Source organism: Catharus ustulatus, chromosome 3 (assembly GCF_009819885.2).
Source record: "Catharus ustulatus isolate bCatUst1 chromosome 3, bCatUst1.pri.v2, whole genome shotgun sequence".
NCBI classification, from domain to species: domain Eukaryota; kingdom Metazoa; phylum Chordata; class Aves; order Passeriformes; family Turdidae; genus Catharus; species Catharus ustulatus.
This window is the reverse complement of record NC_046223.1, coordinates 4,408,542-4,435,139: the sequence shown is the minus strand read 5'-3', so window position 1 is coordinate 4,435,139 and position 26,598 is coordinate 4,408,542. Positions and strand designations below refer to the sequence as shown.

Genomic DNA, 26,598 nt, shown 5'->3' with positions numbered 1-26,598 from the left:
ATGTATTTTTTTTTTAAACATTTGCTTTCCTTTGTTCCTTAGACAGGATGAAAACCTTGTTTGAGCAAAGAGCTGTGCTTGCTGTCCACCCATGGCAAAAGACAGGAAATTCCCTGAGGACACACACTGGGCCTCATTCACAGTCTGGGGGCAGGTTTGGACTCCAAAGAGTCCTTGTACAAGACTTAGTGGGGTTTATTAAAAAGCTTGAAGGTACTGCAATCTAGTGGTACTCCATACATTTAGTGAAAAAAAAATAGCCAAGATAGATCACTTTTTTGTTGTAAAGGGCCATTTAAGAATCTTCTCTGACAGCTAATCTAAGCCACAAAAATTATTCTCCAAAAGAAATCCATTTCACAGACAAAATTTAGGTGCAGCAATTTGGAGGGTGCCCCATATTTGTTTTCACATGCATCAAGAAAGCTCCACACCTGTCAAAAGAGTTAATCTTGATTCATCCTTTGCTTCAGAAATGTAATGCCTGTCTTTTCCATTAGAGGGGTTCAGGCCAGTTCTGCTGACACCATTTAAACCCCTCACACTCAGACTAATTTTTAATCAAAATATGTGCCACAGGTCCTGCTGGAATGTCTGTGAGTTCTGCGTTGGTATTCTTGCAGAGGAGACACAAAAAATGGGTTATCTGAAGTGCTTCCTAGCATTTCCTTCCCTTGGAGGACTTGAGACCTGCTCAGGTTTCTTGTAGGTATCTCAATTCAGAGCAGATGAGCCTTACCTCCATTCCTGCACCTATTGCCCTTAGAGTATTCTTCAGCTCCATTACTTCATGGCCCTTCTAATTCATGAAAATTCACTTTAGGACTCATCATTTAATTCAAGTGAATTAAATAGTGCAGCAATGTGGAAATATAAAAGTGTTGGAAATGCAAAGTCTGAGGAAATACAATCAGACCATCCCATTTGACCAGTTCTTTAGCTGGCACTCATCACACTTGCACAAATCCACACAAAACCAGGAAAAGGTGAAAAGGGTGAAATATTCCCAGGATGACAATACTTTTGCACTGCCAGTTAGCAGCAGCATTAAACTTTCACAAATGAGCTGCAGAACAGTCTACACTTCCATGTAAGTGTAAGACTTGAGGCCCAAAAAGCCCACAAGGCAGTGAAATATTATCATTATACCAACACTCAGCCTGTCTCTGGTGTTCCACATTCTTTTTTTCAAGAAAGGAAGCTGAAGGAATCCCTGGCACAAAAAAACAGTTTAAGTACCAGCAATTTTCTTCAAGGATGGCATTATTTCAGCTACTAACTAAAATGAAAAAAAAAACCAAACCCCTTTCAGAAGTGCAGAATGGGATGATTACATGATTACAGCCCACAGTTTTCTGCTGTTTATGACACCATATGAATTTCAAATTATAAAAAGGGTCAATATTCAACATCCAGAACACTGTATGGGATAACACCAGATGGAGAATCTGGATGTCATCATAGGTAACATTTGCAAAAGGGCATAACTCACTGAAGTACTTCAGAGATGGTGACTGAGTTTAGAATTTTACCTTTCACTGCTTAGGAACTCTACAAGTCTCTATGCTATGATGGATTCATTAGGAAAACAAAGCACTTCTGATCACATCATGATCCACATGGTGAACTATGCACCATATTCTTTATTTCATGGTGTTAGAAATCAGATTTTCAGCCTAACTAACTCCCAATGCCCAACTATTCTAAAAGACTGATTTGATGTGTTGGATGTTTTTAAAGCACAGTAGCCAAAAAACTACAAATATGAAAGTTCAGTATATTAAAAAGACAGATACCACCTTGAAAGTTACCACACTTAATCAGCAATTTATAATAATGAAAGCTTCTATCTCTAAATATTAACAATAGTAAGAAGATTAACCCCCCCATCAAAAAGAGAAAAAACATGATAATTTGTTGCCAATTTATGAGTAGTTATCCAGTTTCCTTGTTCCAGCAGCTTTTCATCATTCACACTGCTGATGCTGTGGGCACCTCCCTGTCACTGTTGTTCAAGAAATCCCACTGGGCTGTTCTGATGTCCCTGCATGGCAGGAAGAACCAGCTGCAGGGGTCAAGAACACCCTGAAAATGATTGAAACTTTTTTTCTGCTGTTAAATTGGGACAGAGGCAAAAACAAACCACTCCACGGAGCCTGTAACAACAGAGAGTGTTTTAACAGCACTTCACCTCAAGCTGCCAAGAGAGCTTGGCAGTGAAAAAGTACAAATTGGGGAAGGACAAGGAAAAAGTGGAAACTGGGAAAGCCTGACTCCTGGCACCTCAGAAGAGAAACTGCTTCATCTGATGGGCTGAGATCCAGGGAAAGCTCAGGCTGCTCTGAGCTCTGTGAACGAAGCAGAGCAGCTTTGCTGAGACACTGGGGCTGTCTGGTGCCTCTCACTGAGTGTCCCAAGGAAGCCAGGGACAGAAAATCCTGCAGGAAAATGCACTGGAAAAGAAATGTCTGCAGAGCAGGTAAAGGAGAGAGGGAAACCACCACATTCTGTCTCAGTGGTGAGCCCCCAAGAAGGGCTCACTTTCTATTCAGGCCACCAACTGATCCCAAATATTAACACTGCAATATGCAATGCACTGCAGGCATCAATGCCAGAACTGAACATAACTCCACAGAAATAATCCCCCAGTCACTCCCAGGGAACTGAATGCTAAGTTTTTATGGGTGGGTAACAGAAACCCAACAAGAAGTAAGCAATTTCAGTAGAATTAAGGAGTCATGGGGAGTCAAGGGCAACATTTTGGTGTGAATTTCAACACTGTATTCTGCATCAAAGATGAAAGTGCAACACACAAGGTGAAAAAGAAAGAGGGGAGACATAATTCAGCTGTGGGTTAAAAGTTGGTTGAGGCAGCTCAACGAGGCACTTAAAAGATGGGTTAGAAATTTTGTTTCTTTACCAATTAAGAGGTTCAGGAGACAAAAGCCCAAAATTCTCTATCTATGTGCACATTAAAGACCCCTGTAACTGAAACAGAAGCTGCTAAGTGTTTAAAACATTTCTAAAAGACATTATGTGAAATGAATAAGAAATATATAATGGGTAACTGCTGCTGGATATCACTTTCCTCCTGAGGCAGGATGGGGATGATGGGGGAAGGCTCCCCTGAGAGCTGGTGCCTCAAAAGCCACACTCCTTGTAACTATTGAGTCAGGGCTGCACAGACACTCAGGAAAATTCTGGTTTGTGCATGAAGGACTTGAGTGTGAGTGACAGGAAGAGCAGCAAGAGCTGCAAATAGGACTGAGAGGGCCAGCTGACAAATATTGTGGAGTCTTGTGTCTGCTGAGAGGGAGACTGAAAAACTTACTAAATAAGAGTAATTTGTGGTTCACAAACTACAAGAGTGCGTTGCACAGAGTATGGGATAGTAGAGATCATCTTATCTAAATACTTACTCAGGAAAATGTAAATCTAGCCAGGCAAAAGATGGAATGGGATCAGTTACTGCTCTGAAGGCAGCTTTTCACATAAAACCAAGCTGTGACTCTTCCCATGACATGAATAATACACTTCTGATTTTCCCTGCTGTGTTATTAATATTGCATCTTGTCACAGGCCTGTGCACCAGACAATAACTGCCCAGCTCTCAGAGAGAGAAACAGAAGCCTGGACCTGAAAAGCCACCACAAAAGTTATTGGAGAACACAGCTTTTGGTGGAAAACAATCAGCTAGTCAGCACAGAAAGGACATTCCTAAGTGCCCTCTGCATAGTGAGGAACATCATCTGCAATGAACTCAACAAACCAATACAAAATGTATTTTCTCACAATAAGTTATCAGCTCTAAGTGTGACATTTTTTTCTGAGCTAGAAAGTCACATTGGTTTTTTATGGTACAACAAACAGCGAGTGAATCTGATTGAAGTGGGTGAGGGAAGGGTAACTGGGGGAGAAGTGACACAGCAGCATTACAGTCAAGGTGATCATTACAAAGCTTTTGTACTCCATGTGTAAAGAAGATAAAAATGTTGGGATGATGCCCTTCAGCAAAAGATAAAAATCAAAGGAAAACGCAGGAGTTCGAATCACCGGAGGGTGTTGATCAGTCTGTAAATGTTCTTACACAACCCCACAGCTGAGCAAGGGATGGTGCACATAGAGTAATTACTCAATTAGGGCAATAAGGAGTCAGTTCATCTTGTCTGCAGGAGCAGGAGTTGCCTACCAGGATATATCAGAACTTAGCAGAAAGGAACAGAAAATGTGTTTCATTATTGTATCAACACAACAAAGAGTGTGGAACTGTGGAACTACCACTGTTTATCTCAACCCTGGTACAAGAAGCCCTCAGTGGTGGAGCCTTCCCTATCCCCCACACCAGGTGGGATAGGTGGGGAGGCAAAGGCATGCAAATAATCCCAGGAAAGAGGAATGCTGGAATAGCAAACATGAAGGCAAATTAAAAATGTAATTCCCAATCCGAAAAATGGAAGAGGAAAGTGATGGGGAGAAAGGGAACATTTGTTTCCAGCCATCAGACTAGGTTTCACAATGAACTGGAAGGAAAAAAGATAAACAGTGTAGGCAGAATGGTTTATGCAGTTCTAGAGGTAACAGTCACATTAAGAGGAGAGATTCTGTGCATTAATTGGGAAGCTGCAGACATAATGAATGCAGGATGACATTTTGATGCTTCACTTGTCTTCTCCCCTGCCAATCCATCTCTCTGCTTTGCAATCTGTCACTACTGATGACGTGTTAATCTTTGGGCTGAGGGGATAAATCTGTTTGGGCTCTTTCTGAGGAGCAGGTACCTGTTAAGCACTGCAGAGAGCCTCTCCTAGGAGGGAAGAGCCACTGCAGTTTGCTGAGAAGAGAATTTATCTAGCAGATAAAACCCTCCATGACTTCCTCCTATATTTACTGTCTAGTTTACATTTATTATACCATTTATTATCTGAACACCTCAAAATCTCCCATGTGCTTAACCTAACAAATCCTGGATACAATTCAAGGAGCATTAGGGCAGTTTCATAAGAGACAAGCAGGGATAATGGTAATTTTTGTTACTGGAGCTGGGAGTTGATACACAGATACTCTGTGTGTTCTACTGGGTGAGAGGAAGGAGATGAGTCCATGAATCACTGCTCAGCTGCTACCTCAGACATGCTCCAGCACAGCTTCTTCCTGAGCTGTGAAAAGTGTGTTCAGTGCTCTGGGTTGCCTTCTCTTGACCAAACCGTTGATTCCCATCAATGGCCTGAGGTTCCTTTCCTTTGCCATTTTGTGTGTTTACAGCCAAGGAAGGCTCTCAATGGGCAGGCAACATTTTTCCCCATTTACTTTCCAGAAGAGAACCAGAATATTAAGCAGGCAATTTTACCGGACAGGGGAAAAAATAAAGAAATTAAAAAAAAAAAAAAAAAGGTTTGAATCACACTGTAATTAACATGGTGATCATGCCAGTATGAAAATCACTAACAGAATTTTATGATACTGAATTTTCCATCCTACAAGGCTGTGAATATTTGCAGTTTAACAGATACATCCAGAATGTACATAACAAACTAAATCTCTAAAATTACAGCATATGCATGTTCTTAATATAGCTAGTGAGCATGTGTGCATATGCACACATAACCAAATATTTACTGTGACATACAGAAACCACATTTCTTCATCAATATAAATAAATGGATTATATCTACTCCATTTCCTTATCCTGTGATTAAAATTCATGCTGGCCAGGTCAATGAGATTACAGGTAACAGCTTGGCTCCTAAGTAATGCTCCATTTATGAGTCTTCAGATGTCAGAAGACAATTTTACCTGCCCTGTGGGGACCAGTATTGGATCACAAACCTGTGGGCCCATTCAGCACCTTTGAAGATGTAATTCTCAGTAACTGGCTACCAGATGCACTGTAAAACACTGTTGTTGTGATGTGCTTTAGGTTATCTGCATATTCCTACATACATTTTGTTCTCTAAGGTGAATTTACAGAGTACATTTTACAAGAGAAAAAGAAAGTGGGTGATGTTGTGGTACCACAGAAATCAGCTTTCCTCATTTTATCTCATCCTAATTGAGGGCAGTTTCTGTTGCCAAGTGAGGTCTGGACTTCCTTGGTGTATAAATCAAGGATGTTTGTTACACTAAAACTGGCATGTAATTGCTTGCTAGCAATCATCTTGCTTTAAGAAATGTGAAAGAAATCAAAGGAAATGTAGAATATTACTGGAGACTATCTTTGATAAAGACTAAGACTGTGTGAATGGCTGATCAGGTCTGAAATGGAAATACACAGTGAAGGGTTCTGCTATAAATATGTTTAGATTTAGGCATGCTGAAAATATAAGCTAAAAAGTTTTGTATTCAATGAAATTCAGTTTTGAAACTCTAAACTGTGTGTGTGTTTAGAGATTAAAACACTCTCAAAACCAAAGCACAACAGTGGGGAACCTTTTCCCAATGCCCAGGATGCTTGGCTTGGGCTCTGCCTAAGGAGACTCAGTCACCTCCTGTGCAGTGGGGAAGTGGCCCAGCCACTCTGCAATGGGTTGATGTGCCTTAGGCAGCTCCCTGTCTCTGCAACTGGAGCTGTTCCACACCTGGAGTATTTCCATCTTTGGAACCTGTGTATCATCTCTTTTATCTGCTGCAAGGTTTCTGAACCCATCCCACACTCCCAGGCAAGCTCACAAATATGCAGCTCTTTAACACCTCTCTCTGCCCTTCAGGCTGCTCCTTCAAACTTTCATCTGAAAGAGCCACCATTCCCACAGGTACTTGTAGATACTCCTTGAAATTTAACAGCAGCAAGTGATGGAAAGAGGAAGGAGTATAAGAAATGCAAGTAAATGAAGTCCATAGAAAGAGCAGGAGAAAGAAACCACATACTGTGAAAAGAAGCTCGATGCAAGGTAGAGAAGGACAAGTAGGAGAGCAGGTAAAATGTGGGAAAGGGGGATATAGAAAAAAGGGGGAAAAAAGGTTGAGAGACCTCCTTGCATTATCAGCAGGGCAATATAACCTTCTTTAGTGAATGACTTTACTTCTGTAAATCAGAGGCCAATCTGGAGAGCTGCAAAGTTCATTGAATGAGCCATGGCTGAGATTTTCTGTCCCATACTCAGTAGGTTTAAAAAGAAGGCTTTTTCTATCACATGAACATCAAAACTTTTTCTTTCATTTCTTTTAGGGAATAAGGCAAAAAGAACAAAAATCGTGAACTTCCACCACCCTCATGACTTGGCAAACTCAGTGCTATGAGATTTGGTCAAACTGTTAAAAGATAATGTTAAAAAGTTGAAATTTTGCCTGACCATCCTAGTGCCAGGCTCTATCAAACCACATCTGGATTAGTCCCCCCCTTCCCAGGCACATCCATTCATTCCACGCAAAGCTTCCAGATCTCTAGGGCTCCACAAAAAAGATCATTTTCAGGTACAGAGCTGCAGTTTAGGTGCTTTAGTCACACTCCACATTCTCTTGGCAAAGCCTCCTTCCAAACAAGGGATGAATAATGGGAATTGACTGAGTCACTACAGTCCCAGCTATGGACTGGCATCACCCACAGCTCCTGGATTATGCAACTGCAGCAACCCTCTGGAACTCCTGCTAGAAAATGCTGATTTGTTGCAAGTGAGTCACAGGAGAAATGTAATGAAAAGTAATCTTTCCAGGGAACATCCTCCCCAGCTATTCTGCTCCTGACTCCAGAGGCCTGCCAGACCCTTGAAAGCTCACCCATGCAGCACAGGAAACAAAGTGGAAATGGGGCTGAAATGTTTCCTTCCCACTTTCTCTCCCTTTTGGATATGCAGGGTTTTCTTCCCCTACCAAGTTCAGAACTCTTAACCTCCTGGGGAAGAGACTGTATCTCAAAACAGCAGCATTTTCTTATTTTTTGTTGTTTCTAGAAAGAAAAATCCTTCCCCAAAATAGGTTATACATGATTTTTAATACACTCTAATTCAGGTATAATTTTGAAACTCTTAACAGTAGGTTTATTTCTGTTACCTTTTCTAACAGTGTATTTATCATCCTAAAGGGTCTCAGTGTGAGATGAACCCAGCACCCACCTTGCCATGACTGTACAGTTTAAGCAACTTGCACCAGTCCCTCCTGTGCAGACACCCAGCATTACTTCCTTCAGTGCCTCTGTGATTCTGCACAGAAACATTGCCACTCTCCTGACAAATGACTTGCATACACAAAGTACACTACAAGCTTTGCAGGACCACTGATTTTATTTCTCTGTTCATTAAAGAACACATTTTTTCCTCCATTTCATGCATTTTAAATCATCTCTCTAATGAGTTCACATAGTAAGCATTAATATTTCCTTCAACACTTTTCCATTAGCTGTGTCAAACTGAGTCTCATGTCATTTGTCATGTTACACTGAGGCTCTGAAAATGAGGAATTATGTTGCTGCAGTTGCTGTTGTGATGAGCACAGTTGTACAGGAGTATTTGGTTGTGCCTCTGTGGTGTTCCTGGCTCGGTCTGAGAGCCATGAGTGTGCATGTGGCGCTGTGTGTGCACTGTGAGGTGTCTCTGTGTGCTGCCATGCATTCCAAACACTCTATCTGTGCACACCCCATGCATAATTCAGCCTGTGTTTTGTCATGGATTTTCCTGGAGTGCCAGCCCAGCTCTTGAAGAGGGGAAGGGGAGTCAACAGCTTGTGGTGTGCCCTGTTGCTCCCTGAGATTTAGCATGCAAAGCACTTGCCTTTGCAGAATCACAAATATTTCCACAGCACAGACCTCTCTGGGCAGGTTTAAATATTGCAATCTAAGCTAAACATCCTGACACAAAACGCTTGCAGTCCCCAGCTTCTTAAATTTTTTAGCATCACATTTGGTTGTTTTCTCCTCAGAGACCACAATGTTAACACACCAGTTAGTTCTGTCCTCTCTCCTCTCACAGGTCTGGCCACCTGTCCCTGCTCTGGGAATTTTTTGCTGTAGAAAGCAAAAAATGTGGAACCACAGGGAGTGCAGGAGGGGGTCACAGGGGTGCAGGGACTGAGTGACAGAATTCATTTGGCCCTAATCCTTTCAAAGGAGCTCTGTGGGTGGGCAGGGAATGGGACAGAACAAGGGGAAGTGTTTGAGAGGCCACAGAGAACAGGCAAGAAGCCTTTCAGTGTTACACTGTTCACTCCAGGGTGACATTTTCTTGTCACCCTTAACCACAGTAGTTACAGGAGCATCTCCTGCACAGTAAACATGCTCTCTAGAATGTCATCATTCTGAAGCTATATATTGATTTTTCACACCCTTTCCCCAGTTTTACCTTCATGGAGAATCATGAACATATCTTTATGGAGAAATGCACTGCACTCTTCTCTACATAGGAAGCTCACTAGTTTTGAGAGGGATCAGCAATTCACAAATGTTAAAGTTACAAGTTAGGTCAGCTTATGGAAACTGTATTTGTCCAGAGAAGTTGTGGTTGCCCCATCCCTGGAAGTGTTCAAGGCCAGGCTGGATGGAGCTCTGAGCACCCTGGAATAGGGGAAGGTGTCCCTGCCCATGGCAGAAGGTTGGAACAAGAAGATCTTTGAGGAACCTTCCAGCCCAAACCATCTACCACTCTGTGTTTGAAAGCTAGTTTTTACTTTTGGTGTGTACTACACAGCTGATAATTTTAATGGCAATTCATTACTTCACTTTTCTCCCTTTAACTGATCTGCTTTGTGACTCAAATTAAGAGTTAGAGGAGCAATGCAGTACTGTAAAATCTGCTACCCTACAAATGAAGCAATTCCCTTACTTTTACCAAGTGGGTCTGTTGGCACGTGGGGCTGTTCTGGGACAAACCCCCAGCTCCAAGGAAACAGGCTCTGTTCCCTCAGATTGATGGAACCTCATGGCACTGAGAACACACATTTTTATCTGCATAATGGTAAACAACCACCCCTTTATTGCTCATCAGTCACAGCCAGCTGGGCTCTGTGCTGCCATCCAGCACCTCTGGGACTGTGCAGATGCCAGCAGGGTAGTGAGGAGCAGGGTGGGCACACTCCTTGTGCTGCCATGGCTGGTGTTGGATGCAAAGCTGGATTCTAGCACCTGGAATGAGGTGGTTTAAGGCCCCTTCCAACCCAAACTGTTCTGTGCCTCTCACCCCTGCACTGTCCCAAGGCAGGACCATCCCAGCTGTACTTGCAGAACCTGGTGATGCTGCCTGTGGGAATGGGGAGGTCCCTCTACTTTCCCCCCAGGCACATGGAGCTCCTGGGCAGCAGGGACCTCTCTCAGTGCTGGCTGTGTCACACAAAGCTGGGCACTGCTGGGGAACAGCTGGGAATGCAGGGCAGTCCCAGCTCAGCTTTGGATTTCAGCTTTTTTGCATCAGGAAGGCAAATGAACCAACTAATCAGAGTGGGCCAGGACACGAGAAACGTGCTTATCTCAGACAGGTATAATACAGAACAATTCACTTTGCAAATTAGGGATAAAACCCCAATCAGTGAAGTTTCTTTTTTTTTTTTTTTGTAGGAAGAATTCTCACATTTGTGCCTTTTTAAAAAATAAATTTCTGTGAGCTCTTCCATCTACAGAGGGTAGCTGGATTCTAAAATCACTGTTCTTAAAAAACCCAACACCAGCACGCTCACAGTTCTAATTCATCAGCATGTTATCCAGGAAGATCTCAGTAACCTTCACAAATCAGGTCTGGCTGCCACATGCCCTCCATTATGGACCTCACTAATATCTTTAAATCACCAGTGACACTGGTAACTTGATAATGTTCATTCTGATTTACACTACTGCAAAACTGAAAAAAAAGTTTGCCCTTTCAAGTAATTAATTTCCCCTTTTATTGCAGCTCCAGAGCACACCCAAGATTTTCTCTGGCTTCCAGTAGAATGACCCATATGTGAAAAGTATCTCCCTCTATCAATAAACTCCAATTTAAATTTATCATATTTTCCCATGTGCCCCATTCAAAGTATTTCTTTACATTTACAGTCTTCCTACAAAGAGCTTGTGACATTCTTATTTAAAAGAAAGTGATATCAGAATTCAATTTTTAAAAATTAAAGCATTTTGCTATTCACACTGGAAATGTGATGCTGTTGATTTAAATGTTAAGGTTTCTAAGAACACATATGTGTAATAGTTACACTGAAGACATTCAATTAGCACAATAAATATCACCTCAAATTGTTAGATGTATCTTTGTGACCTGATACCCATTTCTCACACTGCAATATTTATTCTGCTGGAAAAAATAAACAACCACTTAAAATGTGGATTTGTGAAGAAAAATGTAAACAAGCAAGGCCCAAACGGAAAATAATCCTTTGAGCATCCAGACATTGGACTGAAGTGTTTTGGTCTCAGGCGTGTGATGTGTCAGTCACTTCAGAGAACTTAAGGAGGTTTTATTGGTATAAAACTGGCATAGAATAAAGGTCAGCCTATTTATTTTTAATGAGTGAAGTGAGATTATTTACTACTCCGTTTACAGGCTAAAAGTGCATTCTGCAGTATTTATTCTATTGGGAGAAACAGAAAAAAAAAAAGGGACCACCCTAATTTCTCCAAAATAATAATACTCTGCAACTGGTGACAGTTTAGCAACTGCACCAATGCAAGATTTAAATCCCATCAGGGCTTTGGCTGTTCAAAGTTTGGGCTGACTGTCCCTTGGAGCTGGGTGCTGAGAGGTGCTGAGCAAAGAGCCCGGATCCTGCAGGGAATGGGCCATGAATATTGCACCCCAAAATTTAAACACAAGCTCTGATTCAGAAATGGGAATATGCCAAATCAAGTCACAGGAAGATTTGTAAATCTCACTCTGTATTTTATTTTTTTTCTTTTAAATATTCCTTTAAAATATTTCTTAGTCACTGAGGCTATGAAAATTCCATTCATTTCTCCATGCTGTTGCCCACTTAATGAGGTAAAGAAACGTTTTATTGTTCCTCTCTGATAAACACACAAGCACCAAACCAAGTAAATTATTTCAATCCTCTTAATTCTCTGGTTTTTTGGCAGATAATACCATAAGTCATTTTAGCTTAGCAGCCACAGATTGAAGACAGATTTCTTTTTAAACTTTGGAAATGTTAAAATTGAACGAACTAACAAAAGAAATTTTTACTTAAACAGGGAAAAATAAAAGAACTTTTCAAATATTACACTAGCTATCAGATAATTTTTATGATTTTTTTTTGCCATGAGTCTGAATACTAATTTTTTTGGGAGGACAACTTTCCCCTGTCCAACCCAAACCCAGGCAAGTCCCATGAATCCCAGTAAACTGAAATAACCTTTTCCTCCAAACTCCTACCCCAAAATTCTTGAAGAGCTGCCTGTGGTTGAACTGGAATGCATCTGGAAGTGTTTGAATTAAGTGCAGCTTGCCCAAAAGACAGCTTGGCTTTCTGCAGAGGTGTCAAGGATAAAAAGGAGATTGTGGTGGACAGAGCATTGTTGTTGTGAGTTAACAGGGAGCTGAAGCAACACTGGAATACTCATCAAAGTTCCTAAGGGCTGCTTCCTTCCAGATGAACAGAGAGTGGCTCTGAGGGCAGAAATATCTTCTGGAAGTGCTGCAGGACTCATTTGTTGTTTGAGCCTCCTGCAGGGAATAACTCCATTTAACTCAACAGCATCACCTGCACCAGGTGATCAGAGTTTCACCTAAAGCACCAAAGCTGCAGCCCTGCAGTTACAAGAGGCCCTACTGCTGTAAAAGATCAGCATCTTGTTAATTTTGCTCTGCAACTTGAATATGTATCACTCTGTGTCTCCATGAATTTTTCAGGTACGCTGTTAATATTAATTTTTGATTGGATGTGGAAGTGTCAACTCCCACAGGTGCAATTAATAACACGTGCCAAACCGGGAGATAATAAATGCAGGAAAGTGAGTTAATATGCATCAGGTGCTTGTATTTCCCATTAACAAGAAGAGATTTATAATCTTAAAAAATTGTTTTCATTACACTTTTTGAGGAGAAAAAGGAATTTCATACCTTAAGGCTGTATATTCTCCTCATTCACTTGAAAGACCATAGAGGTGCAATGCTTAGAACAAAGTGTGCCCAGCCACTGGTACCTCTGTACTGTTTTCCCTGAATTGTGCCATTTTCCACATCCCTCCAGCAGCCCAGAGCACCTGGCAGCCTTGGCTCTGCTGGGGTTGTGCAGAGTGGAGCAGCTGTGGGCAGAAACATGGGCTGCAAGCTGGGAACCACATGAATGACACCTTCCTTGGCAGCTGGGGCTGTAAGAACATGGTCCACTGGAGCCAAAAGAATCCAGACAGCTCAGCTGAGTGCAAGAGTCTCAGTATTACATTGAGATCTAAGTGCAGCTCTGACCCACAAGCATGGATAACAAAAGTCTCATTGATTCCAATTAGAGGAGGCTTGGGTCTATTTACTGTAACTGAGTCGATTCTCAGAAAAATAATTAATTCCTTGTCATGTCTCATGTGTATTGATTTTTGTAATTACAGTGAATTGGAGGCAAGGGTGCAGGGGAAGGAAATGAAGTTGATTTGTGTTTAATTTGATGCACAAGCTGCAAAGGACAAAGCAATTGAGACATGGCTGTGGCCAGGCCCATCCTGGGTGCTCTCTGTGCTCTGATGTAGTGTGCCAGACGTGCTGGAGTGCAGGATCCAAAATCACACCCTGCTCTGACATAATGCAGTGCACAGAGCTGGCTGTCTGCAGCAGCCTCCACAGCAGGCAGGAGAGATGCCCAGGGGGAAGAAGATAAGGACAGGACAAGCTTAAGGTATATCAGTGACTAAGAGGAGAAGACAAAGCAGTAGGATGGGAGAGAAAGAAAATACAAGTTGTTGCTGATAATAGAGCTGCCACTAGGTAGTGTATGGAAAAACAAGGAGTGAGAGAAAAGAAAATACAATATGGCCTTGCTTGGTAATGATGCTGTTAGGAAAAACCAGCAGGAGGGAATCAACTTTGTTTCCCATATGATTTCACTAAAATGGCATGTTAGGGAGTTTTTAGCCAGAGGCAAGTCAGTATTTGGTTTCTTAACAGGTGACGGTCTCCTTTCCCAAGCATGTTTGTGGGAGGGGCTGCTCTGGTTCCACACACACAGACTGACTGTAACACTCAGTTTCTGCAGCATCACAGAGCAGTTTGTCACAAATGTGTTGTCATCACCCACACAGACATAACCACTTTTTGGGCTCACTAAAGCCAATACCTGCCCTGACTCCTGCAGGACCAAAGCAGCTGTTTCCAACCTTTTGCCTAAAAGTACCAGTCCAGGAAGTCTCCAACTCTCATAGGAGCAAAAACACTGCTTCTTATACAATAGCCCTGCAAATGAAAGCTGCAAAACAGTCTCACATCCAAACACTAGAAAGAAATGATATATATGAGGGAGAGGCAGAGCTTAGGGGTGTAAATCAGTCCTGAGTTAAACACTTCCAGCCAACCATGTGGTATTTTAAACAAAACAAAACAAAAAAGCCTCCAGGACAGGGAACTACTCTGCATCCAGTCTGTGCACTTTCTAAAACCTGTTGCCTAAAATGACAGCACTCAAAAGCAAATTTTCTCCTGGTGTCCTACACACACCACAAGAGAGGAAGCTGCTAACTCATACTCTGAGAAAAGCCAACAAAATGTGAGAGGTTGTGGCAGTGTGTTGGCAACACTCAGTGACACGATATCCTCCCTGGCTGGGAAAGAGCTCTGAGCAGAGTCAGAGCACAACAAACTGTGAGGCACTAATAAATAACCAAATGACAGTGATGGATGACAGCAGATCTGTCTCCAGTGGAATTATTGGTGAGAATACTGAAAATTCTTTCCCTCTTAATATATTAAACTCTTTGTTTGGGGCTGAGTTGATGCTGCCAGAAACGCCTTTTAACACAGCCAGCATAAATTTCAGTGGGTGTTTGAAGCAGGAGAGGCTGAGCTGTTGAAAAAGCAGCCCCCAGAAAGGCTGCTGTCTGCAGAAAACACATCAGCTCTGCTCAGCTGGGAAATCATTTGATCTATTTTATATTATCCGCCCTGTCACTGAGGAGGCAAATATGGCTATGAAATATGGACACAGAGCAAAACATAAAAAGAGACTTAATAAAATGAGTAATTATGTTTTCCCTAAACCCTCTCATGCAAGCAGGAGGTACATACCATCATAAATTCAGTACAGTGCCCGTTTCAGTGTGTGGGAAAGGGAAAAGTCCCTGGAGCCAGGCCCTGTGAGCACATCCCTGAGAGGAGGGATGGGAGGACAGGGTGAGGAGCTGGCACTGGGACCTAACACTGGGCAGAGAGAGAGCTGAGTCAAAGATGGCTGGCCCAGCACCTTTCAAAATTCTGCTCAAGTCCTCAGTGACAAATTTCCAGTGCTTCATGCTACTCCCTCAGTAAATCAATAAATTAAAAATAAAAAATGAAGGAAATAAAAAAAGAATGACACAGTCAAACAGAATAATTGAGTACCAAAGGATCCAGGTGTTAGAAGCACTAATTGATTATTCTTTGGCATTTTAAACTCCAGTGTTTAAATTCCAGTTCACAAGCCATGATCCTACAGCACCAAACATAAAAACATGTATACTTTTTACACCCAGATGCCCACAATCCCAAAAAGTTCCAGCTTATTTATAAACATGATTTTAAAACTGAGTAGAAAACTAGAAATGCAAACATTTTTATTTTCTCAGACTATTGTAAACTTCTGGCTATTCAGCCCTTAGCCTAATTTTATTCTCTGGCTACTTCACAGAGATGACATGACAACACTGATTAACTCACAGCCAGTGCTAGAATTCAAGCTGTAACCCAAGCACAGAAACATTGGGACTATGGACACAGACAGGGAATGAGAACTGAAGCCAAGGACACACGTTTGAGCAAGAACAGAATAAAATGAAAGCAGACATGACACAGTGTGCTGCAAAGAATTTCACTTGGTATGAGCCCTGCTGAAAACAAGTCTCCCTCCATGTGGAAGTCTCATTAGACCTAGGTCTTCCTACAGGAAAATCAGGTGCAAGTGCAGGACTCTGAACCTTCTCCACTGAAGCTGGTGGCAAAAATGCCAACAGCTCCACTTGGAGCAAGAGTGAGGCCCCAGGCTCAAGGATCAAAACATGCATTTCATAATGTTACACGTAGATGCAGTGCATAAAATCAAAGAGAGGAAATCCAGCAAGCAATGAGGAATACAAAGCACTATTATTGTAATAAAGCTCGTTGTTTCCCACAGAAATCCATCCTGAGGGATGCTCAGCAGGACCTGGGGGTAGCATGCTAAGGAGATATCTCTTTTTCCTTTCAATGGGAACTGTGTTTTGCTTTTCTGCAGCTCAGGCAGAGAGGAGGGAAGGGCACACTCTGCTGGTCACAGCACCCTTTACACTGACAGCTTTTGAATAACCTGAGTGCTGAAAAATAACCCTCATGCCAAGACATCTGGACCTGAGGTGGTGCCCACACCAGCTTGCTGCTTGACTTCTCTCATCCTGAGTGTCAGTGAGGGTGCCTCTGGTGCTGTCAATGGATTCTCTCATGTTTAAACATCAGCCTACCTGCTGCAAGAGCTCCTTCTCTCCTGAAGGACAATTTTAGCAGTGTAACATATGTTCAAAAACTCTTTACCTTAGGCTTTTCATCCAGTATTTGCTGACGAATCTCCTTGTGTTTTTCTACAAGTTTCTCCTGCCTTTTACTCTGAGCATCTTCTAGCTGTCAGAAAAGAGAAGAGAATGTCTTCTTGTGGATTGCACATCCTCACTCTCCCACCTCCTCCCCAGCAAACATTCCACCCATCAAAATTAAAACATCAAAACTATGAACAATTCCAATATAAAATTACACACCACTGCCTTGAGCATCCCTGAGCGCAACTGTTCAACAGTCAGGTGTGGACATGAAATTTGGTAATTCACATGTAAGATTCAGGATCAGAAACGTCTGAAGGACTTGCTGCAGACTTCTAATGTCATTAAATTATAAATGTTGGGCTTCACTTAATAAAGCACTCAGATATAAAACCTACTTAATTTGCTAATTCTTTAGGCTGCTTCCTAAATCAAGGTTCTTCTAAGCAAAAAATGGGCCAACTTTTGAACCTAACCATCTTTGCATTGAAATTAAGAGGAGAATTCAATGGGTGCGCACATTCCGTAGTGATTTTACACCCCAAGCACTGCAGTGCATGATTTCAGCCCAGTGTGAACCAGCTGTAGCTTCAGCAAAACTAACAACTGTAATGAAATTCTTTAAGTTGTGTTTACAGAACTCACAGAATGCTTTTTACATTTCAGTAACTGTACAAATGCAATTAAAGTTAAAATACACTCTGCAATTAAATTTCACTGACTTTCCTCTGCAATCTTTGCATTTGTGAGACAGCAAGCCTATTAAAAATATGGGTGCATTTTCCATGAATACACACTGGCTATTCAGAGATGAAATTGTATTAAAATCTTCCCTCCTCAGCACCATCCCCCAAATGCTGACTAACAATTAATGGGGAGCTGAAATCCCACTTTTCCTTTAACTGGAATGTGAAGCAAAGTCTACTAAAAGTCAGCAGGTACAGAACCTTTACGTTGAAGCCTAGAATCTGCAGTTGAACGCAATCTAAAGGATAAAAGGTGACATTTTATGCCCCCAGATGCTGCATAAACCCCTGTGCTGACTGACATACCCTCTTTATGTACTGCACCACCTCCTGGATGTAGGACCGGATCATTTCTGTCTTCTCCCTGGGGAAAACATTCCAGCAGTTATTGCAGTCACTAAGCTCACATTGGTGGATTTTAACTCTTTGCAACTCTTTGCCTAACCAAGGCCATGTTTAAGGATCTGCCTAATTCACTTTTCTGCACTCCCTGAAGGTATCCTTGCACCAGGCTGCACCTTTATTGCACAAAGGGCTCAGACTTGCCCATGACCTGCACAACATCCCCCTGCTCTTCCCCCAGGATAATGCTGTGTTTTCCAAGGGCTGCTCCCAAGTGTCAGCCTGGGAGCTGCACAGCCATGAGCAGAGGCACAGTGCCACGGTGTGGCAGAGGAGCAGGCACTGCTGGTGACACCTGGGGACAAAGCTCCACAGGAGCAGCGCAGGCACAGCCTGGACCCCACACAGAGCACACTCTGAGAGTTATTTGGTAACCATCAGTCAAAGGCTGAACACAAGAACCCCCAGAGGGATAAATGCTCATAAAATAACAATTTGTGGCTACTTCGGTGGATCAGTCACAGGACAGTGACTCCAAATTCTGATTGTGTCAGTGAGCTGTTCCTCAGCTGGCACTAAAATCAGGAGGATTTAGGCAAGCACTGGCTGGTGTAAAAAAATTAAGAACAATTAAAACAATGGATCATTTTCTCTGTGCAATATTCCTTCCCAAACTTGTGCAAAAGCTTTAGATGAACTGCAGTGCAGGCAGAGTGGCTCAAAAGGATTCACCAGAAGGTCTCACACCTCTCTGCCCTACTCCCAGAGTGAGGACAAGCTGCATCACAGACAGGGGAAAGCTAACTTTATCAGGGAGTTCCCATCTCACCTCTCCCAAGGGCTCTTTGAAAAGCCTGACAGAGGAAAATCCTTGGGAAAAAGGAGAAAAAAATGAAAGGGAAAGAGAAAATAACTGCTACTTGTCTGTCCCTGAGCCTTTCTCACTAATGCCTTGTTTACCTCTCAGCAAATAATTTCCTACTGCAATTGATTTTTACTGCAGCAGCATTTCCATAACAGCCAACTGCTTTTTTCTAATATGAATTCCATGCCCTCTGAACAGCTCTGACTATATTAAGCATTTTTCCCTCTTTTTCATATGTTATTCTCATTTTTTAATAGGATGTTTACTGAAATTTTTAATGTGTTGATTCTTAAACTACCTGAAACACTTCACTGTGTGTGTCTGATTTCCTTTCAGTGTTACCAAACACAGATTCTCTCTTGAGAGGCTCCAAAACCTGTGTAAAACCCTTTTACCTGCAGAAAACCAAACACAGTTGTGCCTTTGTTACATGGTAAAACTCAAACATTAGAGGGTTTCTTTTTGTTTTGTTTGTTCCTCTTGTATTTTTAACTGCTCTAAAGTAAAGACTGGTAACAAGAATAGCAGTGCAAGATTAAAATGCCCCATTTTCTTTTTGAGCTGCTTGCCAAAACAAATGAAGGAAGACAAACAAGCCTAGATAGTGTGCCCTTGGGAAGAGCACAACTTGCACAACTGCAGTTTGTGTTGTCTGGGGGTGCATAAATGGAATTTGTATTGCTGTGCCTGCACTGCACCCTCAGAGCTCAGCTCTCCCTTGTCTCCCCACCAGAATATCACTGGGGGAGGATCATTAGCAGTGTCTGAGGGGAGTTCATCCCAAAAGCAGAGCAAACTTCACAGTATGGTGCTGCCATTTCTTCTGGAGAGCAGCTTTAATGGAGTTAAGAAAAGACAGCCCACAAATAGAAACCCAAGTTCAGATGAAATCCAACCCTGCAGGAACAGGAGCTTTAAGGCTGTTTGTACTCAGAGGAGCAGTGCATTTTGGGGAACTGCTCCAGAAAGTGTCCCCAGGAACAAACCCACTCCACACAGCAGCACCTCTGCTGCTGTCCTAGGCTCTCCCTGCTCACAGAAGAGGAGATTGGATTAGCCCCAGGAAATGAAATCATTATCAGGGAAAGGACTCTGGAGAGGTCTGACTAAAGGCTGCCTTGGATTTAGGGTCGAGACCATCCTTTGATTTACCAGCTGTGAAAAATCTTGTATCAGGATATGGATCTAGGGATATACTTACTCTTCCATTTGATTTTTATCCTTGGACTTTGCTTCTGTGATCTTCTCCTGCCTCTTCTTGTCCATTTTTTTCTTCAGTTCTTTCTTTTCTCTAAAGTGTGAAATACAAAGGAAAGTTCAACAAGTATCTAAACAAATCCCACAAGGAGCAGCAATAAATGATAAAGGGAACAGTACTTACTTTTCACATGTTTCTTTCAGTTTCTTTAGCTGGTTGTTCTGACACTCCTCTGCTACATCTGTCAGCTTCTGAATTAGCTAAAAAAATAAATCCCAAGCAATAAGAATATGTATTTGAAGCTAAACATCATAGAGGCAGTTCAATTTCCTCAAAAGTCTGCAGCACAGACAAAAATGTTATGCCATTCCCAGATTAATTACCAACAATCAAAAGCTTGTAAACATTATTATCAGTGTAAACACGTTATTAACTTGTGGAGTTCAGCCAGAATGGTGCACATCCAACTCACACAGAGAGTGCTACTTCTCTGAACATCAAGGTGATACTTTCACAACATAAAATGTAAAACCAAAATATATTTCAGGTATTCTACCTTTTGTAGGAATGAAAATGCCTGTGAAAAATCATAAGGGGTCACAAATTGAAATGACACAATGCTAATTGCCAACTGAATTCCTGTGGCACTGAATATCCAGGTTTTACTGTGAGGCCTGAAAACATTCCTCTTGTAATAAGGATTATTACAAGGAATAGTTGGGATTTTGGGGTGGTCAGGGGGATGCTGAAAACCAGGGGTGACATCTATGAAAGCCAAGCACAGAGAAGCATAACCTACATTTTGGTTACAGAATAAAAAAAGCTCTGAATCACTGGTTTGAAATCTGCTGTGGGTTCAATCCCCTTTGTGTCCAAAGCAGTAACAAAAGCCACGCCTGTGGTGGGGATGCTGACAGGAGAGGAGTCATGGGCAGGGCTCCTGTGCCAGTTCAATGAAGAGTGAATAGAGTGGGAAATGGGACCCATTTGGTTTGATCACCCTTCTAGGTTAAGTCTGATTTTGTAAAATCACTCTCTCAGAGTGATGAACCAGGAATCTATAACAAGGCACAGTTGGTCTGATCCAACTTTTCATTCCTTATATAAAAGCAGAAAGTACCAACAATAGCCTCCTCTCTAAAAGAAAGCCATCTGAAAGAATCCCTCAGCTGAAAGGCAAATTCTAATTGGAATGTAACTCCTGCACAGCTCAGAGGGAAAACTGCCCAAAAGTTCTGTGCTAAAAAATGGATTTACTGTACCACCACCTAACACGATAATGCCAGAAATGTAACTTTGCTTTGAGAAATGCCATTTCCCATTTTGGAATGAGAAACGAGTTACCTCATGAGATAGGCCCAACTATGTGGGTCTAAAATGTTTATTTTATATAAAATTCAAATCTCTGAGATGCAGCCACCAGCTGTTCCTGGGATGAGGACTGTCCCCCTGTGGTGCAGGTAACTGTGTCCATACACCCACCCTGGAGCAGTTGTGACTCACACAGGGATGGGGATAAACACAGCTCTGTGCTGTGATCCATGGAAATCAGTCTATGCAGGGGCCTTGCTGAGCAATAGCTACACCCAAATCACTTCTCTGACCTGCTCTTTTTGGCTGGCAGAGCAGAGGAGACAAATCACTTCACCCAACAGGAGTGAGGCAAAACAAAAAATTGCAAGAGGGGATTGTCTGGAGTTGAAAAACAGCCTGCACTCCCATAACACTCTTTAAAAATGTTCATTTCTGCCTACAAATATCCATTAGCATCAGCTTCCATCTGCCCAAGCTTCTCTAGTTCAGCTCAGAGGGCCTATGATCCTGCTGTAGTTGTCAGCCAAACTCCAGCTGTAAAAACAAAGCTGACTTGGACCAATGAATGCAAAATATTTCTTCACCATATACAGAATATGTCTTGCATCCCCTTAAAGCATTCATCTGCCACAGGAACACTCTTTGGCACAACCCTCTGTCCTGGGGAATGTTTGTATTTATTTTCATGATGTTTTGATTTATTTTCTGGCCAATCCTGCCTCCTTGTGTGTTGCAGGTTTGAAAAAGTAGCAGAACAAAAGAGGAGCAGCATCCAAAAGCTGCAGTAAAACCAGAGTTATGGAACCAGAGGTAGCAATAACCCTGTTGCCTTTGTGCCTTCCACCCAAAGCCTTCCAAGCTGTTGGACACAACAGCCCCTTGAAGCCGCAGCAGAACACAAAGGGAAGCTCTTGAAGGGACTCCAAGCAGGAGGAAGCTCCAGTTAATGAGGATTTGTCCTGGTGCCATCAGTGCTCACCCTGAGCTCGACACCACAAACCTACCAGCTTGATGTGCTCCCGTTTCTGGTACTTCTCACTGTAATACTGCTCCTGCCTGAGGTTCAGCAGCTGCTGCTGCTGCTTCTCCTTCAGCTCCACGAGCTTTTGGGTCATCTCAGAGTCGAGTGCAGCCAGTTCCTGCTCAATGGTGGAAGAGCTGTGGTCGGGGCTGCTCGTCTCAGACCTGCAAGGACACAGTACACCCCAAAGGGTCACCAGGCAGCTACACCCTGACTTTGTTTATTTAGATTTGCCTTTTAAAGTCAGATATTTATAAGCAGTCCATTAATAAGTTCTTCAGCACCACACACACAGCAAGAAGATTGGTGATTTTAGCCCTAGCAAGTTCAATAATTTAATTTTAAAAAGTTATTAATGGTTTATTAATGGGATGGCTACTGCTTTTAAACCTCATCTCACTGACCCACCAGGGTGGTGTCAACCAGACTTAGTGTGAGTGAGCTACAAACACTACTGCCAAGATTTCCCATGAACAGATGCTCATGGAACTTGTTTATCCATTTCCAGACACAGCTTGAACTTCAAAGCTGCAGAGCCTTCAGCAGAAAGGGTGAAAACTCAGTCATCCCTGCAAGCATTCAGCAATAAATAAAAAACCTTAACGTTACATCTGCATTTACCAAATGCTTCACATGGTAGGAACATCCCTTTATTTGATGTTTTCCCCCCCCTTCAGGAAATGCCATGCATAGCACACACAGGAAAGTGCTCCATGGGCTGCTCACTTCAGAGGGAAAGTTCACACACCAGTGGGGAGCAAACCTCAGACAGGCAACTCTCAGGAGCAAGGGGAAAACACAATAAGGAAGCTAAAAAGCAACACTAAGGAACAGTTGGGGTCTGCTTTTCTTAAGACAGAAGGAAGGATGTAACTGTAAAGGGAGATATGATAACACTAAACTGTCCAAGAGAAAAATAAGCAGCAAACCCAGTTATCACTTTCAGGTCAGCACTAAACCAAACCCAAGGAAACTATATTAAAAAAATAAGATTTTACTGTGTCCCTGCTCTGCTGCTGTATTTACTGCCATGCTCAGGTGCTAAATCAGTTGCCTGGGAAACGTCAGAACAGCGCAGGAGATGGACAAAACAACAAAACCTTGAACAGAGAGGGCTGACACGGGGAGAAAAATGAGTTTGCTCCTCAGAAATATGCTGAGATTACAATGCAGAGAACTGGCTCTGCCTCTCTTCTCTCTCCCAGGTTCAAGTGTGCAGCTGCTGTCACTTAGAGTTACTTCACCTGAAATAATGTGATCCTGCTTTCATCCCGCCGCCGACACGAATCCCAAGGTAGCCTCCTTTTATTTCTTGTGTTTTTATTGTATTTGAATATTTTGCTAAGAGGTTAAGTGGTGTCAGTGTGATGGGTGAGGGTAATTTAAACATTACAGAGCCAGAAGACAGCACTGATGAATATGACAGTCAGCATATTATGCCATTACACAACATGTATTTTAAAGCTGACATTTCTTTTATATTTCTGGAAAAAAGAAATCAGGACAATTTCTAAACACTGGCTACAATACTGACTGTTTTTTATGGGACATGATCATTAAAGAAACTTCAGAGTAACACCAAATAAACACTTGTGCATGTGTATAAATAAATATTTGAAACTTCCTGTAGACAATGGCTTTACTGAACCTGGGCTCAATTTTAGACAAGGGCAAAAAGCAGAGATTGCTCCTGACCAGAGACCACACATTTTTATGGCCATCTGATACAGGGACTCCTGTGAAGTAGAGATTTATACTTTGCAGTTACAGGCAAATAGTTTCAGCAATAATTTAAAATTATAAAATTACTCTTTCTCCTTGGGATGCAGTGCTTTATGAGAAGCCTGCTGCTTGAGATAATATGTACTTGCAAGCTTGAAAATCCCTGAAAACATATTTGTGCCTTTTTCAAAATTTAACCTCCAGACTTGTCTGTATCTGCACAAAAAAACTTCACGTCTCCGACACCACTGTGGCAGCTCCATATAGGAGACTGCAGGGTTTTACTGCCTGACATCATCAATGGCTTGCAGTCAGATCACAACATGGTAAAAAAACTCAAGTTCTTTTTTGCTCAGAAACAAATGAGTCATTTTATTTATTCAGCTTGATTTTCTCCTTAAATGTGAATAGGAGGAAAGACAGAAATCTGCTGTTGTTTTGCCTGCCACTGTCACACACTTTGGTGATGGAAAACACTGCAGATAAAATATCCCTGTGCTTGCAGTTGACAGCTAGTCATTAAAGGGAGTTTTTTAAACTCAAGCAGAGAACCTGGAAGCCTGAAAACTGGCAACAGTGAAGGCCAGCAGAACACAGATATATTGTGAGTGTCAAGCTCTTATTAATCCCAATGACATTGTGTTGTCAGGAAAGCAGAAATTAATAAGCTCCTGCCCAGGGACAAGTTATGGCCCGAGTCCCAGTCACTTATATTTAGAGGTACTATCAACAAGGCTGACAGCCAGAGCAGGCTTGCAGCTTTTTCCTCTGTCCATCTCCTACCAAAAAGTCATTTGTTTAAAAGTTCATTCAATATCATCATATTTAAGAACTGCAGGTGTATCAAATTCATGTAAAAGGTGAGGACTTTTGTGCTTACCTGTTTAATTTAAAAAATAATTATGTTAAGACAAAAAGAATGCACTAGTGGGAAAAATAAAAGTTCAGTTGCATGAGTATCTGACACTGACTGGCTCTATGTGTGTGTATGCTTTGCCAGGAGTCATGAATTGATCTTTATTAACATATGGTTCCTTACCATAAGAGCAAGGCAATAATTGTGGAAAGGTTAGTAAGAATTCATTGCAGCCTTAGCATTTCAAACTGATAAAAAGAAATAATTAATAAATAAAGAACATTAAACTTGTATCAGGACAGAGAAGGAGACAGGGTGGTGCAAGGCTTGGAAAGAGAAAGCACAAAGGGGTGTTCATGCAGAGGCAAAGCCAGGCAGTCACTCAGACACTCCCAAGTGTTCTGGATCAATCATGATTCAAACAGCAGTCTGATGTTTATAATCTCCAGGTGCTTCTTTCCCCTAATTCTACATTTGATGCCTTCTACTGTGCCCTGAGTTTTTCCAAGGCTCTACCTCGGAGCCATCGCTCTCACCTCCCCCATCAACCAGGAATCTGCTGCTTTTGATTTTTTCTGTGCTCTGCCACCTCCATATTTCTCTGCTGCAAAAGAAGGCCTGAGTAAAGATCTCCAGCAGCACAGTGATGAGGCAGGCTGTGTTTCACCCACCTTTTCTTGCTGTCCCTTTTGGCCGTTTTCTCTAGCACTGCTCTCCGCCGCAGGTAGTCGTTCTGGATCTCATTGTACTTTGCCGTGTGCTCTTTGATAAGGTCGGTGGTTTTCTTGTGGTGCCTCTTCACCAGGTCCTTCATCTCCTTGTAGTGCTTCTTCTGAAGCTTAACAAAGGACTTCTGTTGTTTTAGCTCCTCAATGGTCTGTGCTTCCACTTCTGCAATGATAATAACAAAAGCCACTTCAATTTTCCAGCAGAGTAGGGTTTTGGTCAGAGGAGCCAGGGATTGCCATGAGCAGGACTGAAACAAAACCTGCTTGTTTACTGTGGGTAAAGGAAATACGGCATGAACTGAATAGTTTTACCTGCAATAAGCTAACTGGCTTGAAAGCACTGGGATAAAATAGTTCCACTACTACTCACTATATTCAGAACAAGTTTAGCTTCTGTTCTCACAATAACGCTGCTCTTTTTTCTGCACTAGATGCTAACTTGGTACTTGTGAAAATAAAGCAATTTCTAAAAATTCCCTGTTGCCACCTATCTCATGAGATGTGCCCAAACATTGTTTACTTGAAACCTGAGGAAAAACATTTAGCATGTGTGTTTTCTAGGAGTCCTAATCACTGGGAGAAATGCCTAAGCCAGGTGGCCTATTTAAAAAAAAAAAAAAAAAAAAGATGTTTTTCTTGACTAGAAAGATTATCATTCATGCAGTGTGACCTGTGTATTTATTACCTGTGAGGACACTCTGGATAAGATCTTCTGTTTTTGCAGGTGCTTTCACAGAACCTAGAGGTAAAAGAGATGTTTAATTCTAATTCTTTAAAAACAATAGCCATGACTGTGCTGCTTGACTGAGTGTTTAAACGTGGCAGGTGACACAGGACACATCCTGACACAGGCAGTTATTAATCACTGGAGAAAATACATCTTTTGAGCAGGAGAGGAGCAACATGAAAACATCAACCCTCTGGACCAACACAGAAAGGTGACCTTCTGGAAACCCACCTGAGCTGTGTTGTTTTATTGATAAGGAGGATTGAACTCCCTGATACCACTCACATGAGTCATGTGAGTGGCATTAGGCTGACAGTACAACTGTATTACACATTATGACATGAATGAAAAATTCCTGCACACAGGATGAATCCAGCTCCTTGGAAGGCAGTTAGATCATGACTATAGAGACTGCAGCCATTAAATTATAAACACTGTGTTTAATAAGCATTTGCTTCAGGAGATGTGTCAATACCAAACACTGAAGT

General features: G+C 42.0%; 1 protein-coding gene across 4 annotated transcripts in view; it reads right to left on the bottom strand.

Annotated features, from left to right (window-relative positions):
• The window catches only part of PLCB1 (phospholipase C beta 1), a 331,098-nt gene that overhangs the window by 37,728 nt on the left and 266,772 nt on the right, over nucleotides 1-26,598 (bottom strand). For all 4 annotated transcript variants that reach the window (XM_033055240.1, XM_033055241.2, XM_033055243.2 and 1 more), the window contains exons 25-31: nucleotides 26,069-26,122; nucleotides 25,327-25,546; nucleotides 22,061-22,241; nucleotides 19,926-20,002; nucleotides 19,746-19,835; nucleotides 17,644-17,701; nucleotides 16,590-16,676 (exon numbers count right to left, since the gene is read on the bottom strand). In XM_033055240.1, the coding sequence (XP_032911131.1) occupies nucleotides 16,590-16,676; nucleotides 17,644-17,701; nucleotides 19,746-19,835; nucleotides 19,926-20,002; nucleotides 22,061-22,241; nucleotides 25,327-25,546; nucleotides 26,069-26,122 (767 nt within the window). The remainder of the gene's footprint in view (nucleotides 1-16,589; nucleotides 16,677-17,643; nucleotides 17,702-19,745; nucleotides 19,836-19,925; nucleotides 20,003-22,060; nucleotides 22,242-25,326; nucleotides 25,547-26,068; nucleotides 26,123-26,598) is intronic.